General features: G+C 44.7%; 1 protein-coding gene across 1 annotated transcript in view; it reads left to right on the top strand.

Annotated features, from left to right (window-relative positions):
- The first annotated feature begins 279 nt into the window (after positions 1-279).
- Positions 280-20,577, top strand: part of NUP210L (nucleoporin 210 like) — a 106,616-nt gene continuing 86,318 nt past the window's right edge. The window contains exons 1-17 of the mRNA XM_088449433.1: positions 280-428; positions 2,186-2,322; positions 3,119-3,250; positions 4,745-4,838; positions 4,927-5,077; positions 7,035-7,167; positions 7,503-7,661; positions 9,960-10,028; positions 10,111-10,220; positions 10,498-10,638; positions 11,321-11,458; positions 16,205-16,360; positions 17,229-17,418; positions 18,728-18,873; positions 19,012-19,233; positions 19,309-19,482; positions 19,676-19,868. Of these exons, the coding sequence (XP_088305559.1) occupies positions 280-428; positions 2,186-2,322; positions 3,119-3,250; positions 4,745-4,838; positions 4,927-5,077; positions 7,035-7,167; positions 7,503-7,661; positions 9,960-10,028; positions 10,111-10,220; positions 10,498-10,638; positions 11,321-11,458; positions 16,205-16,360; positions 17,229-17,418; positions 18,728-18,873; positions 19,012-19,233; positions 19,309-19,482; positions 19,676-19,868 (2,494 nt within the window). The remainder of the gene's footprint in view (positions 429-2,185; positions 2,323-3,118; positions 3,251-4,744; positions 4,839-4,926; positions 5,078-7,034; positions 7,168-7,502; positions 7,662-9,959; positions 10,029-10,110; positions 10,221-10,497; positions 10,639-11,320; positions 11,459-16,204; positions 16,361-17,228; positions 17,419-18,727; positions 18,874-19,011; positions 19,234-19,308; positions 19,483-19,675; positions 19,869-20,577) is intronic.

The following is a 20,577-nucleotide window of genomic DNA, read 5'->3' as shown; positions in this document are numbered from 1 at the left end:
ATGGTGGGGGACAGGTTTGCGATTCTGTTTGTCCTCATATTTACCTTACATTGACCATAAAAAATTTGATTTGGTGCTGGACCACCATCCTGAGGCACCCCTGCAAGCGTCCCGAGGCACCCCAGGGTGCCACGGCGCACAGTTTGGGAACCACTGCTCTACGGAGTTTCCATCAATGTAAAGAAGCCATTTTAGCCTAGTTGCTGCAATGGTCTGTGTTACCTCTCTGTCATTTTGCCTCTGTTTGTGACTCCAGCTGGAAGAGAGATGAGAACCGACATGTTCCTCTCGCTGTACCCCAGACTCCTCATTTTCCTGGCAGTGACCACTGAGGCCACCAGGTTATCTGTTCCAAATGTGCTTTTGCCTTTCTACCAGGGCTCGGAGGTCCCTTTCACACTTGAGACGGATGGAGGATGCTACATCTGGTGAGTACACAAGGTCACGCTATGTATAAGATACACATGTGTAGCTGTCTCTTTATACCCTCCCGATACATAAATTGTCTATTTCCCTATATAACCGTATGGTCACCAGAATATGCAGCATAAATAATTATCATACTGTACATAACATCGCTCAGCCAGTGTGGCCTGACCTTTGCTCAGATTATTGTGTTGGCCCCGTACTTCCTTTTAAGTTCCAAGCACAGCAAAAACAAATATAGTCACTATTCTATGTATACGGGCACATCAGGAGCCTGGGGTTGCTAGGTTGGCACTGTGGGGGAGGGAGGTATCACTGGCAAATGGGCGGGATGGGGGGCACAATGGTCCAATTTCATCATTGTTGTCCCACCCACACTATGCAATGCAGCAATTGCCAGCTTTGTCAGTTGGGGGGGGGGCAGGGACACTGTGATGCAATTCAGCGCAAATCATGTCATCGACCACCCACCCAATTCACTCGAGAAGTGGGCGGCCGCAGATGGACAACTGGTGACCTTCGGGAGACTTGCCCACTCTTCTGGGAGCCTTGCACATCTAACCTCTGAGCAACCCTGCCCCTCCCCTTCAGAATGTAAGCTCCTCTCTCATGTGCTTCTCTCCTAACGCCCCACATGGGCACCTAACACTCGGCTGCTGATGCCACGCTGCTTGTTGAGTGTTATGATCGCTAATGCAGCAATGTGTATATACCACGTCCTTGTCCTGCATTGTACTGTACTGTAAGTCGCTGGTTTCTTGTTTGCTCAATTGTTTATGTACTGTGTAAGGCGCTGCAGAACCCTTGTGGCGCCATATAAATAAAGGATAATAATAATAACCCTACGCTGACTACCTATCACTCACTTTGAGAATAAATCTTCACTGTATCCACCATCGCTAATCTATCGCCGCCTGTGCGCAGTGCGGCTTTGTCGTTTGCGCAATAGCAAAAAATATCTCCACTACTCCGGCATCAACATTAGGTGCACCTCTGGCGGTCGCAGCAGTGTGACTGAGAATCAGGTGCTCACTTTGCGCCTGATTCTGAGTTGCACACTATTTTGAATGCTGCCACCTCTCACGTCTTTATACGCAATTTAGAGCATGTGCGAGCAATTGGACAACAACTGGGGCATTTGCACGTAGAAGCGCCCAGTGGGCGTGTAGACAGATGCGATTTATTCTGTTGGGCATACGCAGAGGACACAACATTTTCAGACGGATCTTCTGCGCCAAGCATGGTGGCAGGTGCCGTACTAGCGATGAAAGATGCTTTCGCAGACAGAGGACTAGGGCGATGTGGTCGTATACATATATCCGACTAAGAATACAGGCAGGTGTTCACATAGGACTTCCGATCGCTACAAGCAGCGAAATTACGACCGTATTACATGCAGCTCAGAATTAGGCTCTTTTGCGCTGTCCCATCCAGACGGATCAAAATCTCATCCAGGCAGATGATGGATTGTAGATGGAGTGTTCCATAGCTAGACTGGGTTTTAGACTGTAACACATCACAAGCTCTTGCAATACTTTATAATCCTGTTATCATTCTAACAGGACATTGAAGCGGTACACGTGGCTGCGTATGGTGACCTCTACGCCCACTGTGATAGGTCACTACTCTACTTCCTATCTGTGGCATGCTTATACTGTTATGTTGTCTTAAGTTCTGTTAATAAACTTGTCCCTTAACCCCATTTTTATCGGCCAGGTGGTACCCTAGGGTCATGATGATCTTATACATCCTCTTGCAGGTATGTGTCCCACCCGGATATCATCTCCGTGACCCCAATTTATGAGAGCAGCTTCCTGTGCTCACAGAAAGCCATTTTATCATCTAGATCAGAACAGGCCAAACGTCTGACCAGCGTAGTGATTGCTGAGGAGATGGGTGAGTGTCTCTGTGTCATATGCCGTGTACAGAGGCCCAGATTCAGAGGCGCTCGCAAAAATCGAGCGCTCGCTCTGAATCAGGGCGGCCGCTTGTTTTTTTTTAAAGCCAGCCTCCTGGCCGCTCGCTAAGCTGTGGGTGACCACCCACAGCTTTTGCGAGCGGCCAGGTGATGGTCGCGATGGTTGCGACTATCGGGCTTGCGACGAGACCCTTGTGGTAGGGTCTCATTCCCGCAAGCCCCAGTGAGCTTCCTGCTCTAATAGAGCAGGAAGCTCAACTACTGACATCACGAGTGATGTCAGTAGGGCCGCCCTCAAACGGCAGGCGTTGCTTCGGGAACGCCTCCGTTTGGCCAGCCACCCCTCCCAACCCGCCTACAAAACGGGGCGAGCTGTCGATCAGCATCGACAGCCGCCCCGTTTGTAGCGAGCCCCGGAGCAAGTGAATTTCTCACTCGCTCCGGGGCTCGCGCACGCGGCGCGTGCTCATTGCCCGGCCATCGACCCGCTTGCGAGCGGGTCTGAATCAGGCCCAGAGTACACGCTACTGAAGAGAGAGAGCAATGTATCCAAGTAGATAGGGCAATGCCACCATTAACACTACAATCAGGTAGGGGTGAGAAAAGCCAAAGCTCCTGCAGGCACCTAGAGAAACTGGTTCCCAGTGGGTTAGGTATATAGAGGGTAAGGAGCTTCAGGATTGTGTCACATTTCATATTATTATGAATGCTATCCAGTTAGCAATGCTGTAGTGTAGATTTCTTCTATATCACGCGTCTCTCTTCTCTCTGCAGTGACAGGAGAAGTTCTGCGCTGTGATGTCATTGTTGATGTCATTGCGACGATCAAAATTGTATCTCGGACGCGAGAGTTATACATGGATGATGCTCCTGTGGAACTCACCGTTGTCGCTCTAGATAAGGAAGGTGCGTGTTAGGCAGCGTCCTGCCTGGTTACTGAGCCAATCACGTCATTCTTATTTCCCACCAGTTTTCTTGTATGGGTTCTACGGTATCTGGATAGAAGATCGACAATAACAATGTCAACAGACAATAGGTTGTCACCAAATGGTCAACATGAAATAGGTCAAATGGAAAAAAGGTCGTCAGGAGCGAAAGGTCGGCTGACAAAGGGTCAACAGTGCTCAAAGTCGACATGGGTAAAATGTCAATCTCCGGAGCTAGTTAGATTCATTTCACACGGGTATATATACAAATAGAAAAAATGTTGTGTCCTTCAGGTGAATATATTAATTAATACAGCAGCAAGAGATTGATTATAAGCTTGCGACTGCTCAAACAACTAGAGAACATAAATGAAGGTAGAAGTATCTCTGCGCTTAGCCTAATAATATTGTGAGATGGCAGAAATTAGCAGTCAGGACTCCAATACTTATGTCAAATACACATATTATTTAATATAAATTCCACATACAAAAATATTTTAGAACATCTGTTACATATAATTGACTTTATATAAAAAAAAAAGTTAATAAAAAAAACATATAGAGCATTATTGATATTCGGAGGTCCGCAAACATCCAGTATTGAAACGCTCATTAATTCAAGGTTTTTTATTAACTGTTTTTTTTTTTTTTAATATAAAGTGGCTAATTTATGCATGCCCAGAAAACAGTGTTTAAAGAACAATCCAACACTCCTGTGTGTTTCTAACCACCCCCGTTACCTTCCCCAAACGCTGACCACCTGTCACCCACTTGGAATGTGAATACTCTGGCTGGGATGTACTAAAGAAAAAAATGCGGTAAATACCGTTTTTAGGGTTTTTACTGCATTTCAATTTTCTACTAAGTCCCGGCCGCACTTTTATTGGTGCAGAGGGTAACGCCAGAAAAACCTGGCGTTATCCTATAGAAGCCTATGGGCTTCTTACCGCACCCCGCCGTCGCCCAGCGCTGGCCCCCACTCACCTGCTCTCCATGGTCGCCGGCCCGCGCCTCTCCTGGGTCCTCCACTTCCTCCTCCTCTTCTTCCATGGCACGGAGGAGGAGGAGCCCGGGGCTTCCTGCACAGGTGACCAGCAGGAAGCTCCCGGTGCTCGGAGGGGGCGGGTCCCACGGAGACCCCGTCACCTGGCGTCGGCTGCTTCGCAAAGGACAGCTCTTATTGCAAGAGCTGTCCTTTGCGATACTAATCGCATATGTTAGTACATATGTGAATAGTAAGGTTGCGGTGACTGGCGGAATGGTCAACGCAACCTTAATACATCCCGGCCTCTGTGTGAACATAATCGCAAAACAATCGCCGTGTGTGCTCAGTGCAGCTTACACGCCTACAATCGCTCAATCTGCGTATATGTCACCATTGCCTCCATACTTGAATCGGGCCAAAAGTACTGTGTCACTAAAGCCTAATAAGGTGTCCTAAAAATGTTGCACAACTCCGCATTCTGATTGGCAGGTAACACTTTCAGCAGCCTGGCTGGCATAAACTTTCAGTGGTCTGTGATGACAGATGAATCAGAAAGAATCCTGGAACCATCCAACAGGATCAGGTGAGAGTAACAGAAAATTAAGTAAGGTGCGTTATACCAGGTGGTACGCCACAACTTCTCTGCCAGTTATAGCTGTTTCTGTCATCAGGATCCTGAAGGACACAGAGACCCAATTTTACATTCCCGAGTACATCGCACTGATGGAGAATGCTGGAAAGCAGGGAGACATTGTTCTAGTGTCAGGAGTCAGCACAGGTGCAGGTGTTGTAAAAGTGCAGATAGTGGGTGAAGTTTACAAGGTAAGATCCTATTACCTACATATAGACTACAAGCAAATATATCACATTATAATAATTAAAGAGTTGACGTAAGAGTAAGATGCATCACTAGCTACACACAGAAATGTGCATATGTTTTTTCTCTATACATGCACAGTAAAAAGTGTTTTGTATTTTACTCAAATAAAAAGACATACGTCCAACCAGGGTCGTAACTTTTGTAGTGCGACCTGTGCCATGGCACAGGGCACCGCAGAGCAGGGGGCGCTGTTTGGGCCTGTCAATTTTCCTGTTTATTATCATTCTTACTTGTAGCCTCCCCTTCTTTTATCCCCAGCATCTCCTGGCCTCCCCTATCTCTTACCTGGCCCTTCCCCAGGAGGCCATGGCCCTTTTTCAGGTGCACTATCTTATGTCCCTATTTAAAAAACGAAAGGGGGCGCCAATGCTCTCTCTGGCACAGGGCACCAAAAAGTCTAGTTACGGCTCTGGGTCCAACCATTGTTTCATAATGGGCGACATACCTCACACCTGGGGCTGCAGTCATGATTACCGGAATTGTAGAGTGGGTGGCGGGGCTAGCTACAGAGACGCGATTAAACCGAAATCACATCATCAGGCTATCTGCACTGCCCACATCACTTGCGAATTGGGCAGCAGCGGACAGCAATGAGCCGTTACTGGGAGATTGCCTACACTTTCCGGGGTGCTGGTGGGTCACCCAAGATTCAGGGGGCTCCCAGATGTTACTGGTAGAGTAGGTAAGTATGCATTGTGTATGTCTAGTGGTGATATCAAGGGCCTAAAAGTACGATAATTCATTTTATTACACCACAGCACAGGTGGTCTATATGCTGGGGTATCCATGGCTGACATTTTGTTCATGTGAGAAGGTTATGTGTTCAAAGCTTGGTTACATCAACAGACAACGGTAACATAGGTACATTGCTACAGAATATGTTGGTGCTATTGGCAGACACTACGGTGGTAGACGGCAACGAAGTGCAAATGGAGGTTAGTCCATACGGCAGAAAACATAAGAAGGTGAAGGTTTATTAACCAAGTAGAAACTGGAACAAGTAAACACAGGGTTAATAATATCAGGTATAGGGTAACAGGATTGTCCAGTTGCAGCCAGGAGCTTTTGTAGGGTTGCTGGGCATTGTGGTGTGCCAGTGTATTACATATGCTCATACACATAAACTGCATTGGTGGCAGTGGGATTAATATAATGTGCGGTGGTGGCATTGTGTTAAATGAGGTCTTAATAGGGCACCGACACTTGGGGACATGATCTCACTGACGGGGATGGCCATCGCCCATCGATGGTTAACCACTGATGGCCAATGGTTTTGCCATCGATGGTGGAAATCCAATGGTTCTGTTATCGATGGCACAGAGCCCCACCCCCGACCTCTGATTGGCTTGCTGCCCACTGAGTAATAGAACAGGGATGACCAACGGTGGGCGAAACCATTGATGGTTCTTCGTCAATGGTTTCACACCATTAAGGTCAACCACCAATGGTATGATCAATAGTTAACCCACCGATGGCCATCCCTACTGACAAAACAGAGTGAGGAGAAAGGTGTGGCAGGGAGCCGCACATGCTCAGAAGGAGCAGGTCAGAGGTCGCACTTCCGGCAACAGTCACTCCGAGTTCTAGTACCCGCCGACTGGCTGAAAAACAGACGCAGCGCCAAGCGCGCCACTAGCAGTTGCTTTATAAATTAAATAAATACTACACTTGTATAAATATTTAGTGTCTATATGCTGTGTAAAAAATATTCCACGTCATTATGTAAATTTCAGTAAAACACTTTTAGTTTTAATCCGTAGCACATCTATATTAGCAGACATCACGAAAATAAAACCGACTGGAAAAATAAATGTCCCCTAGTAATATGCTGCCATTTTGTTGTACGTGTTGTGGTGATCATGCGGTGTTTATCCATTACGTTCTCCCTGTTTCCTGCAGCACATTCCTGAAACCAGCATATGCCTGCTGGTCCTGGAGAAGATATCCGTGACTCCATGCTGCAAGGTCCTTCTGCTAATGAACACACATGTCCAGTTTGAAGTGAAGAGGCTGGCGAAGGGGAAACATACAGGTGCCCGAGATTCGGTCATGGTGACTGGGGTAACAGGCATTTGCCTTAGGCACTATGATGCTAAAGGTCCCAGTTAGCTGATGATTGAGTTCAACATATGATCTCTCCACTGAGAATGGCTTTTTGGCTTGTATAACAATGATTTTTTGACATAGGGCTTCTTTTGTTAACATTTTGCTATCAATGATTTGCAGGTAGAGAGACAGTTGAGGGGGTAATGATGGGGGGGATGGGGTCTACTTGTTATTGCCCAAAGGCTAACTTTGTTGGGTAGTGATGGCACTGTTCCTGTTTCCATTGCCTTTAATCAAAACCAGTTTGTTCTGTGTCTGCAGATATGGTTCCACCTCTGGCGAATTACATAGTGCAGTTGGCGGACCAGGCGGTATTTCCAGGAGGAGACCCAGGCATGCCAGTGGCTGATTTGGATGAGAAGACCCTTATAGTGACAGCAATGCAGCTGGGTTGTGCCAGCCTCATCTTTGTACACAAGAGTATCCTTGGTCTATTGTTAGATATAAAGGAACTTATCGAACCGCGTCATTCAGCTTTAGTGATTAAACATAACATGAGGATGAATCCTAAGGATTTGGACAACCAGGGAAGTTGCTCAAAATGCGCAGGCTTCCCAAACAAATCCTGGATTTAGTGTGCCCTATAATACACCCATCATAATGGTGGCATACGTCTTACAATTTTCTCACCTAATATTATTGTATTATTATTATTATAATTCTTATTATAATAATAATTATTCTAATTATTAATCGCTATCAGCAAAATTCCTTTAGTTAAGAGCCAAAATATATAATTATCACATTTCTTGTCCCCCTCACCTACCACTGTAGAATGTCGCAATGTTAGGCAATTGCGCTGCAGAGGCCCGGGCCCACAATAATGCAGGTCACTGCTAATCACATCATTGAGCCCCCAGACCATAGGATACGGGCGGTTGGTTTACTCTTCCAGGGTTCGGTATGATTTGACAACGTTCAATTTGTTGACAATTATACTGCGGAATCTATAATGTCGACTGGTGCTGTATGTTGACAAAGTACACGTTGACACGTTCATTATGTCAACGTGTACACTATCGTTCAACAGTTTGGGGTCACTTAGAATCCTTATTTTTGAAAGAAAAGCCGTTTTTTTCAATGAAGATAACATGAAAGTAATCAGAAATACACTCTATACATTGTTAATGTGGTAAATGACTATACTAGCTGCAAACATCTGGTTATTAAAGGAATATCTACATAGGTGTATAGAGGCCCAATTCCAGCAACCATCACTCCAGTGTTCTAGTGGTACATTGTGTTTGCTAATCGCATTAGAAGACTAATGGATGATTAGACAACCCTTGTGCAATTACTGTATGTTAGTACAGCTGAAAACGGGTTTGCTTATTAGAGAAGCTATAAAACTGGCTTTCCTTTGAGCTAGTTGAGTATCTGGAGCATCACAAAATGAACATTTTCTACAACGGTGTGTACTACTCCCTTCAGAGAACAGTGCAAACAGGATCTAACCAGAGTAGAAAGAGAATAGTGAGAGGCCCCGGTGCACAACTGTGCAAGAAGACAAGAACATTAGAGTCTCTAGTTTGAGAAATAGACGCCTCACAAGTCCTCAACTGGCAGCTTCATTAAATGGTACCCGCAAATCGCCAGTGTCAACGTCTACAGTGAAGAGGCGACTCCAGGATGCTGGCCTTCTAGGCAGAAAGGCAAATAAAAAGCCATATCTGAGGCAGGCCAATAAAAGGAAAAGATTAATATGGGCAAAAGAACACAAACATTGGACAGAGGATGATTGGAAAAAAGTGTTATGGACAGACAAATCGATGTTTAAGATGTTTGGATCACACAGAACATTTGTGAGACACAGAACAAGTGAAAAGATGCTGGAAGAGTGCCTGACGCCATCTGTCAAGCATGGTGGAGGTAATTTGATGGTCTGGGGCTGATTTGGTGCTGGTAAAGTGGGAGATTTGTACAAGGTAAAAGGGATTTTGAATAAGGAAGGCTATCACTCCATTTTGCAACACCATAGCATACCCTGTGGACAGCTCTTGATTGGAGCCAATTTCCACCTCCAACAAGACAATGACCTAAAGCATACCTCCAAATTATGCAAGATTTATTTATGGAAGAAGCAGGCAGCTGGTATTCTGTCTGTAATGGAGTGGCCAGCGCAGACACCAGATCTCAACCCCATTGAGCTGTTGTGGGAGCAGCTTGACCGTATGGTACGCAAGAAGTGCCCATCAAGCCAATCCAAGTTGTGGGAGGTGCTTCAGGAAGCCTGGGGTGATATTTCTTCAGATTACCTCAACAAATGAACAAGTAGAATGCGAAAGGCCTACAATGCTGTAATTGCTGCAAAAGGAACATTCTTTGACGAAAGCAAAGTTTGAAGGACAAGATTATTATTTCAAATAAAAATCATTATCTCTAACCTTGCCAATGTCTTGACTATATGTTCTATTCATTTTGCAACTCATTTGATAAATAAAAATCAGTTTTCATGAAAAACACGAAATTGTCTGGGTGACCCCAAACTTTTGAACGGCAGTGTACAATGTCACCTTTGACATAAACTCGACATGTTCGCAATGTCGACACCTACTTTCAACATTAACGCTAACCCTAAGATTTGTGTTGTCGACATTATGACTATGTACAGTTGTAGACTTGTCACATGTCGACATTGTAAGTGTGTTAAACACTCACTGACAACACTGGCATATGACAGATAAATGAAGACTCTTGTATATCTTGACTCCGTTTCAGACATTCACACGATAGGTGGTTCCAGTCTCCCGAACTGTACAGTGTGTGTGGTAGAGCCGGGATATCTGAGTATGGTGACATCAGTACCCACAGACCTTAGTAGGTAGATCAGTTGTAGAGGTACAAGATATAAATACTCTTATTTTTGCAGGAGTTTCCATTTGTCCCGGAAACCTTGGGGTCCTTGAATTAGGAAGGTCGTATGAGGTCAGGATTGACGTGTATGATAAGAAAAATTACCAGCGGATCTATCCCTCAAATGTACGCACAACATTCTCATTACATTTTATTAGAATGTGCCATTGTAATGCCGTTCTCTGAGGTTCTCCCTGAGGTAGCCATTCTGTGCTGCCAAAAGCGGAATCAATAGTCTGCATTCTCAGTCCAAAGCAATAGCCACCTCCAAAATACAGTATGTGTGGGCTATACAGTAGGTGCAGGAAGCAGAGTTAGTGAAAATATGTTTGTGTTGTGATGAAGTCTTTGGGCTGAATGTTGCACTAACCAACTTCATTTGTTCCTTTATTACTATTCACAGAATCTTCGGATTCACAGTCACTTTCCCTCAGAATTCTTTGGGCTACGGTTTTCCTCTGAAAATGGGTCATACCACATCCTACACGTGAACCATAGTGGGACCACCACCATCCGCACAACGCTGTCTGGTGTCCAGCTTACGGTAATAACGAGCAATCATAAAACAATGTGTACAAAGCAGTCATGATGCTTCTGTTGACTGGTGGTACCTATAATGTAAATCTACCTGTTATATTCCCTCATTGGTCCTAAGTCTGGGTTGTACACTAATGCCGTCGCTGTTGCATCTGTGTAGAAATATGCAAATGTCGCAGTTGCCAGATTTATTGAGACGCCCACTTGAGGCTTTGCAGATCCAAACATCTTCGTAAAATGTTGCAGCATTGGTCGCAGATGAGGGAACTGAGACGTAGGAACTGAGACACTGGAGCCAAAATCGCTTGTTTGTCACAGTCCTTAGTGAGTCCATGGTTCTGACTCCTGCAGAATGGTCGTGGGAACTGAGACACTGGATCCATATTTAATACTTAAAATGGCTCTTTTTCTACCTCTCCTGCGTTATATAAGTCTCACCACTACATACCAGAGGCACCATTTTTGTTTGGCTGGATTTCTATGGTTTGTTCCAGCAATTTGTGTTCTGAACATGTAAAAAATTGGTATAGTGATATGTAGCATATTGGTTAGAAAACGGCATGTTGGCGGCAATTTACCAATGCTTTCTACTCTGTGTGTAACCCACCCAAAAACCCACCGAAATGTAGCATTTGACCAAATAGCTACTTGATATATTTCCCCCTAAATGATTCTTGTGTCATCGGCAGGATTCCGTACTCTGGACGTTTTCAGATCCTCTTTCTCGGGAGCAAGAGGTGAAGATATACCGGCCCATTACCTTATCTCCCCAAATCCTGGCATTCCCCAATTACCCAAAGGATGCATCTTACAGATACGATGTACAGGTGAGAGCAGAGGCAGAATTACTCGGGCAGGGAGATTCTCTGTGAGGCTCTGGCTAAAATGTCGACACTTTGTAAACAACTGATAACAAAAATAATTTTACATTAATTATAGAGAGAAAAAATAAAATGGTCTACTTTTGGGTTTTATATTGTAGTTTTTTAACAAACCCATCTCTAGGGAATGCAGTTATTGTGGTGTCAATGGCTGTACAGACCGTAATTATATCGACACCACAATGTAGAATTTTAACATGCCAACATGGTTAAAATGTCAACATACTACATGTCAACATCTCTAAAACGTCGATATATGACATGCCTATATAGTCATAAAACCGACAGTGCACATCGTAAGATTAGGGTTATCTGGGGTTGTCGACATTTAAAATACTGACTTGATCAGTGTCGGTATGTTACAAGTCGACATTGTGCATTTTAAATGTTGACAAATCATACTGAACCCGTCTCTAGAATACGACTGTACTGTGCTGAAGAACCATGCATATAAAAATTATATTATAATTATATAGTATTTCTGTTGTTTTACCAGTTTCCTCTTTAATGACAGAGGCCCTCATTCAGAGCCGTTCGCTATTTGCGGTCGTTCGTTTAAAAACAAGGGGTGGCTATTCAAATGATCCGTACGCACATTGCAGTCTGTTCACACCTCTAAGTCTGAACGAACGAGCAAAACATACGCTCGTTTATTTGTTAAAAACGCCCCCTGGCCGCTCGCACCATACGTCATGTCCGCTATTTATTAGATTAATCGAGTACATCGACCAGCGTATGAACTGCTCGCTATTCTTGTGGTTGGTGTTTGCTACCACAAATTTGCGAGCAGTTCTGGCTCTAAAATAACCCAGTGACGTGGTCATTGACGCTGCTGTTTTAAATATACACACCCATAAAACGCCCGTTTTGACCTTTAAGCACGCCTACGTTCGGATCTCCACTCCCCATTTTCAAGCACCTTCCCCTGTTACCACCCACATACGCCTCATTCTGTCACTCAAAATAGCAGGCACTCGCTATATAGCGTACAAACGATTTTCGGCCGCACTGACTGGTTCGCGCATGCGTACTAAAAAGCGTACGCATGCGCAGATGTGCAAACATCGCTCGGAACGAGCGTACTGCCGCTAACGAGCGGCTCTGAATGAGGGCCAGTGATCATTTATCATGATGATTTATTGTGTAAAATATTATGTACAGCAATATAATAGACCATCAGGGCTGTAACTAAGGTAGTGCGGCCTGTGCCATGGCACAGGGCACTGCAGGGCAGGGGGCGCTGTTTGGGCCTGTCGATTTTCTGTTTATTTTCATGCTTCCTCTTCTTTTGTCCCCAGCATCTCCTGGCCTCCCCTATCTCTTCCCTGGCTCTTCCCCATGAGACCTTTCCCATTTTTTGGGTTCGTTATATCTCTATTTGAAAATGGGGGGGCGCCAATGCTCTTTCTGGCACAGGGCACCAAAAAGTCTACTTACGGCTCTGTAGACCATCATCGTAGTCATTTCATTTGAACCACTTTCGAAGGCTTTGATGAAAATATGTTTCAGCATGATCAGTAATCCATAAGTCCTCAGTCAGTGGGTATAACAAATCATACATAGAACAAATATATAAAAAACAAACAAATCGTACATAAAAATTACACAAGTACATATAAGGCCATTGAAGAAGAATGTGCAGAGGTGATAGATCGGGTAGACAAGGCTACCCTCATGTGAGCTTACAATCTAGAGGGCAAAACAGACAATAAGAGCTAGCAGGACTTGGACTGGATATTAGCCAGATGGAATGATATCAGGTGGGCTAAGGATGGGAATACAGTTAAGAGTTGGAGTTTGAGGGAACACTTGAAAGATTATAGGGGAGAGTAAGATCAGGTGGAGTAAGGAGTTCCACAAGTGGATAAATGAGTTGTAGATCAGAGATAGGTTTAAAAGTGTGTGAGAGAGAGAATACTGTGACAGGGTCAAAGATGTGAAGGGGTGGAGGTGTTAGTGAGCCTTTAAAGGAGATTGAGTATCTTGACATGGATTCTAGAGGGTATGGGGAAGCCAGTATAGGAGATGACAAAGAGGTACAGCAGATTAGTAGTGGTGAGAGAGGAAGATCATTGTCATTGTGACATTAAGGATGGTGTGTATCGGTTACAATGGTCAATGTAGGGGATGAGAAGAAAATGGATCAGACTTTTGAGAGAGGAGTATCCTGGCAGTGTTTTAATAGCTGGTTACACAGTGAGAAGGGAAGTAGATGAGTTGGACATGATGAGCTTCAGGTAGAATAGGGACATCCAAGTGGAGATGGTGGAGAAGTGGTTGCACGCACAGTATGAACGAGAAGGGCAGAATTCAGGGTACGAGAGGTTGATATAGTTGTTGTCTAAAACAAGGTGGTAGTAGAGAGTGAAGGAACATAATATACTCTGAGAGATGAGATTTAAATGAAGAAAATCACAGAGGGCCGAGAACAGATCCTGAAGAGAAGGATGTGCCAGGAGTAGTGAGTGAAGGAACAGTTAAGATGGTGAGAAGCAATGCCATAAAGGCCAAGGGCGTGAAGAGTATGCAGAAGAAGAGGTAGCTTGATGGTGTTGAACAAGAGGTCAATGAGTAGGGAGAAGTCACCCTACGATGGATCATTGGAGAGTTCTTTAGGGAGGGCAGTGTCGGAGTGTAGCGTACAGAAGCCTTATTGGAGAGGGTTAAAGGAGGCAATAGGAGGAATGTTGAGAGAAATAGCCTAGATGTAGGTGTGTTAAAGAGGGATCTATCTTTCCAGGGAAAGATGAGGGTGTGAAGTGGAGAGATGTAAATGAGGTTGGAAGTACAGTACATGCTGATTGGGAAGTTTTGGTATAGAATGGGGCAAATGAGCAGATGTTGGGGATTGCATGGAGCACGGTGTTGGGGGAAGGTTACCAGCAACAGCGTGCCCTGCCGCTTCCCGGTCTGCAGTAGAAGCAGTCTTTACTTTCTTACTCAGTACTAGAACACCCAATTGTACTCTCATTGTGGAACCTATGTTAAATCAAGTTGCAGAAAAGCAGATGCGACGCGGTGTTAGTGCTGCTGCGATTTTTCACTTACCTTATACATGGTGGATGATACAAAATTACCACATTGTGTTTATGAATGTTTACACTGCAGAAATCACGATTTCAATGTACGAGTATAATACAGCACATTGGTTTAAACTCAATGCAGGCAGAGTGGAAATACCATAGATGTGGTTGTGTTGCTAGAATTGCTCTGTATAGAGCTGTTGTCATAAATTTGGATGTTCATAAATCGATGTATTATTGACTCTGCTGGCGCCAGAATTTAGAAATTATGGCCCTCATTCAGAGCCGTACGCTCTGAGCAGAGCGCACGCTCTGAATGAGGGCCGCCCTCCATAAAAATGGAGCGTCCTCCTGGACACTCGTATAGCTGTGGATCACCACCCACAGCCTATATGAGCGTGCAGTTTGATGGCCGCGATGGTCGTGACCATCGCGACCATCGAAACTGCGAGCCGGAGCCTGCGGTTGAGGTTTTCAACCGCAAGGCCCGGAGTGATTTTGGCTCTATCAGAGCCAAAATCACTCCCACTGACATCACTAGTGATGTCAGTGGGCCGGCTTCTGACGGGAGGCGTTCCCATGGGAACGCCCCCGTCAGGGAGGCACGCCCCCGGCACGCCCACCAAAGGGGGCGTGCTGTCAATCAACATCGACAGCACGCCCCCTTTGATCAGACACAACGAGCGAAGGACTTTCCTTCGCTCGTCGCGTCTGGCGCATGCGCACGACGGAGCTCCCTCCGTCGTGCGCATGCTCAGTGCAGACCATCGACCCACTTGCGAGCGGACAGCCGCTTGCAAGTGGGTCTGAATCAGGGCCAATGTTTTGTCTCAGGATAAACCTGTAAATTATATGAATATTGATAAAACACATCCATTTAATTTTTGTTTTTGATATCTCGCCGAAATTCTTTTATTACCCATGATTCTTCATGGGAAAGGAGCCACTGGACTTTGAACTACACCCATAAATTTTTATGGGAATAGAGTTTTTTTCACTTGCTTGGAATTACATTCCTTTAATTATACTTAGGAAATATCATTCCTTTTATCATATATATATATATACGTTTTTTTGTGAGTATGTTTTGTAAGTGGCTTTTGCAATATGTAATATATTAATAAAAGTGAAGTTTTAATATTTTCATATAAGAGTGCCCCCGCACAGGAGTCTTCTTTATAATCCTGCTGCACAGGGTAATTAAAAGGTGAACGTATTTGAGTATTTCTTACTCCTGAGGTGCACCACCAAATTCATTCATAGTAGGGTCATTTACCCATTAATTGTGTTTATCTTTGGTTTTTCTCATATATCTTATAATTATTTTCCTGTGCGGAATTTCCTTCTTTTTCTATAGGAAGGTTACCAACAGCCAGGATAAATAAAAGTCATCGACTGACCACATTTTTAGCCCGTGGCAATGAAATTCTGGATAGGACATTTAACACTTACAACCATTGTTTAGCTTTTACAACCGTAATAAGTGGTGGTACACTGAAGCAGGATGGTTTTAACTACAGCGGCAGAACAAACGCAAATTTTGTTGCCTTTTTAAGAATAATATTCATAAGAAGTTTGTACTTTGGTTATTAAATACAGAAGTTCTTCTTATTTAGTATTCCTGTTGAATGAAAAGTAAAAAAAAACTAGGAAATGTATCTTCCCTCAGGTGGCGGGAGGCAGCGGGAACTTCTCCTGGTCATCCACAAATAAGAGCATTGCTAGTATTACCACAGGTGGTGTTGTGAGAACAGAAAGTCAACATGGATATTGTCTCATCCAGGCTAACGACCTCATGAACCCTTTACACCACGGGGAGAGCCAGGTAAATGGGCAACGGGAAGAGATTAAATGGCTGCAGTCATGAGTGACAGTGACGAGAAGTAAACAGGATTATTAGTTTTTAAAGGGATAACTTTTTTTTTTTTTTTTTTTTTTTTTTTTAAAGAACTTTGGGGCCGATTCAGACCCAGACATTAAGCCACGTTCGCTCGCTATGGGCGATTGTCGCCCGTCTGCGCATGCGTATGCATCAAAATACGATGGGAAAGTTATCGCTCGAAGCCCGCAGACGGGCCGGTCCTTTGAGTGACAGATATTGCCGTTTTGTCGGTGGTAACAGGGGAAGGTCCGGGAAAACAGGGGAGCGAATGTGCGAACGCAGGCGTGTCTGAGCGTCAAAACAGCGTTCTTTGGCGTGCATAATTAGCATTTCAGCATCATTGTACACGTTACCTGGTTGTATTTCAGCCTCAGTGATTGCAGTGCTTGTGGCGGGGTAGGGTCTACCTTAAGGGCTCCGAGCAGCTCCGATGGCTCTCAATGTTACTGAATAATCATACACTTCCTGGAGATGACGTGTGCTGAGAAAGAAAAGTGGGCGTCATTACATCGGCGAGCGTTCACTCTGCCGTCGCTCTCTAAGACATAGAGGGCGTCCTTTAGCCTGGCTGTGCGATCGCGGCATTTGCATATCCGCCCCCTGACCGCTGCGAGAGAGCACAGTTTTGCGTCCGGGTCTGAATCTGCCCCTTTATTTGATGCATGCAAATAGTATGGCTGCCACTGACTGACTCCTGATTATAGCAATTAGTGAACTCCAGTATACTTTATTTTTTATTTTATTTTACTTTTGTTGAGCTGAAGTTTTAGATCTTGTTGTTATTCTATACTGTACATTTCATATCACACAGGTACTGGTGATCTCTGTGACCTCTTTGGAACTTCTCCCATCCAATGCAGACACACAGCTTGGGAAGGAGATACACGTTCCTATAGTAGTGTATGGTAAATATCTGGGCACCGATATTCCGCTCATAAACTGCTCTATGATGCCGCTGCATGTCAGCATGGACAATGGGAGAGTGTTCAGTGTCCTACAAGGTGAGATGCACTTTATAACATTAATATGAGACTGTACAGGTCAGCTAGTATATCATCATATTTATTACTGGTGTTAGAAGTACTGGCTTCCACCCCACCCTTCTTACTTAATAATCCCAGGGACTGTGGTTCACGCTATGGGCCTTATTCTGAGGCACGCTTAGGTCCGAGTACGGCCGCATTCGGAATGCGTATGGATTGCTAACGTATACATTAATGCCTGTATACATGCCTGTGCACATGCATCGCACTGGGCATACATTTTCCGTCCACTATTGAAGCCGCCATTGCTGGTATCGCACTTACACCTACCCCATGCTGGGTACAAGGAATCTGACAGAAACTGGCATCCCCTTGGCATAAGCACAACTCTGCCACGAGACGGTTCTATTCTGTGCATTTGCCCAATTGACAGCCAAAAACACAGATTTCACGGATGGAGAGAAGCATCTGAGATCCGTCCAACTCAGATGCGCCAAGAGATACGCAAATATTTGTACGTTTGTTACAGCACTTACGCAGTTAGCTAAAACTCGCTACAAGCGGGCGTATTCAGGTCTGCATGGAACCCAGATTCGGGCCCTATATTTCTTTGTAATGATTCAGTTATTTAGCCTCCTAACACGAAGGCCAACGTCAGGCCTAATTCAGAGGTGGACGGGGCTGCGACCTTATGCAAATACAGCAACAAGCCCTTCCCTGGTGCACAGCCGTGTGTCCAAATGTGCAAGGACTGAGACGCCCACTGTCAGCGGCTGTAGACGCTGAAAACAATCGGTGCGCCTTTTGACATCACCATTGGTCCCACCGTTGAAACTTGCACCAGTCCTGTGGCAGGCACAGTTTCTCTGTCCAAGTATGACCTTCTATGTGAGCGGTTGAGCGTATGTGTACACAACCACTTATGTGGTGCCCGCCACACCCCCATAAGATGGTCTATCTCGGTGCGTGCGCTAAAACATTTTATTGTCACCATCGTGGAACGCTCACTAAATTTTCAATACAATTCTCCGTGCGTACGTATGAAATTACATCTGCGACTCTGTACAGACACAATCTTAACGCATGCCTTAGGCACATGCGCAGTGGTAAAATTCGTCACACCACATTTGACATGGTCGCACTGACCGCCTCTGAATCAGCCCTAACATTTCCGATCTGAGATACTGCATATGATCTCATCTATTTACCAGTGGTTTTTTTTTCTCTACATCTCTGCAACCTCACTAACTACTCGCCAAGTATTGCCCAGTCCCTTTCCCCTCCTGTCTCTTTGTACATGCGTTTCATCCCATTTCTCTGTCATTAGATAGGTGTACGTTTGCTCCTCCCTCCTGCTCCTGTGTAAAGTTACTCGCACAAAATCCTGGACATGTTCTACTCACAGTCCGCGTCACAACAGATGATGGGGAACACCACAACAGCAGCATGTTCTCTGCATATGTTCCTCTAAAGGTATCTCACTCACCTCCATAAATCCTCACACCTCTCACACTCCACAATGCTTCAAATCACAACACTGACTGCAGACTATCACACGCCATGTTTATTTGGTCACCTCTCCACTTACCTACAAGCCAACTGTTTCCCTAGGCAATGGATCCTGTACAAACGGCTCTGCTCTCTCTACATTCAACCAAAGAGATGGTCTTTGAGGGTGGCCCCCGACCTTGGCTTCTTGACTCAACGCGTTTCTTCATAAATCTCAAAGCTGAGGACTGGAGCAGTATCCAAGCTCATCAAGTTCAAATACTTACTAATGCAAAGCAGAACTTACACATCTACAGGGTCCAATGCACTAAGCTGGGGGAGCAGGTAATTAAACCTCTGAGAATCAATATCAACACATTGTGAATATCATTGCTAAAACAATGACCTTGCCTTGTGCAGATGTTGACATTGGAGATGGGAAATAAGCCTGGAACTCTGAACCCGAATCCATCTGTGGAACAGGTAGACGTCGGTATTATCTGTGCTATTCCTGCTAGCATCATCTTGTATCCAGTGTACCCGGTATCGCCTGGAGTTCAGCCATGCCCGATCCCAAAGGATGACACGCAACTTGTAAGACTCTTCCTCTCAGTCTTTTGATGCATTGTTGTGGATTTAGATACAGTATAGTCTACAAAGGAAACATATGTAACTCCTATAATATATGACATAGGAATAGAACCTATTTGTGTAACGTGTTAAGTCTACTATTTTATTAGTTACTTGTGCGATGGTGATCTCTTAGTCCACTCTACTGTGCATTTAGATGACTGTGTCCATGCTGAGGGACACTACTTTGGAGCTGGTGATCCATGACCAACACAGAAGAAAGTTTGATAACTTTAGCTCCCTATTAATTGAATGGACATCTTCCAACGAGACCATAGCTCATTTCTCCAAGAGCCAGGACATGCAGATGATGCCGAAAGGTGACGGCTCAGGACAGACATGGCTACATGGTGAGTAGCTTTAGTATTGTGTCCTTGTACTCCTTGTAATATACTTCACATGGATGTGTTTGTGTTAAGTCCTTTGACCAATTAAAAAAAAAAAGTTTACAAAAAGTGCAAATCACAAGAAAGATGTTAATATGACATTTGTGATAGTGACTTGTATGCAAGGCACCAGAAATAGTTGTGGGTTACTTAGTTCAGGTGGATACAACTGGAAATCAGGGTATGAAATGTGGCCTTAAAATGCACTTGAAACTATGGGGATATTTATGTCCACCCACTGGCGTGTTGGTTGACCTTACTGCCTTGCAGCACTGATGTCATGAGTTCAATTCTTATATGTGTGGAGTTTATGTGTTCTCCCCATGTTTGCGTTAGTTTCCCCCCAGTCTTCCAGTTTCCTCCCAAACCCAATATCATACTGTCAGGTTATTTGGCTTCACACTGAGTAAATTGGTGGCACAATATAAATGTATATACTAATATTATAAGAACGCTGTGTCTGTCTGTTTAAAGTTGGTACAAAAACTACTGAACCAATCTTCATGAATGGGGAACTCGCAGGGACATCGGTTGCGGTAACTGCTGCGAGTTATATCCCCAGCAAATATATTGAAGTCTTTCACGTTTGCAAAATACTTCTCCGGGAGAAGCCGACACTGCGCATGCGAACAGCGTCAGCTTCCGCCGCCAGCCGGAGGCCGTGGGAGAAATA

This window comes from Taudactylus pleione, unplaced genomic scaffold, assembly GCF_031769625.1.
Source record: "Taudactylus pleione unplaced genomic scaffold, aTauple2 ptg000484l, whole genome shotgun sequence".
NCBI lineage: Eukaryota > Metazoa > Chordata > Amphibia > Anura > Myobatrachidae > Taudactylus > Taudactylus pleione.
Note: the sequence above shows the minus strand (reverse complement) of the source record. Positions and strands in the feature narration are given on the sequence as shown.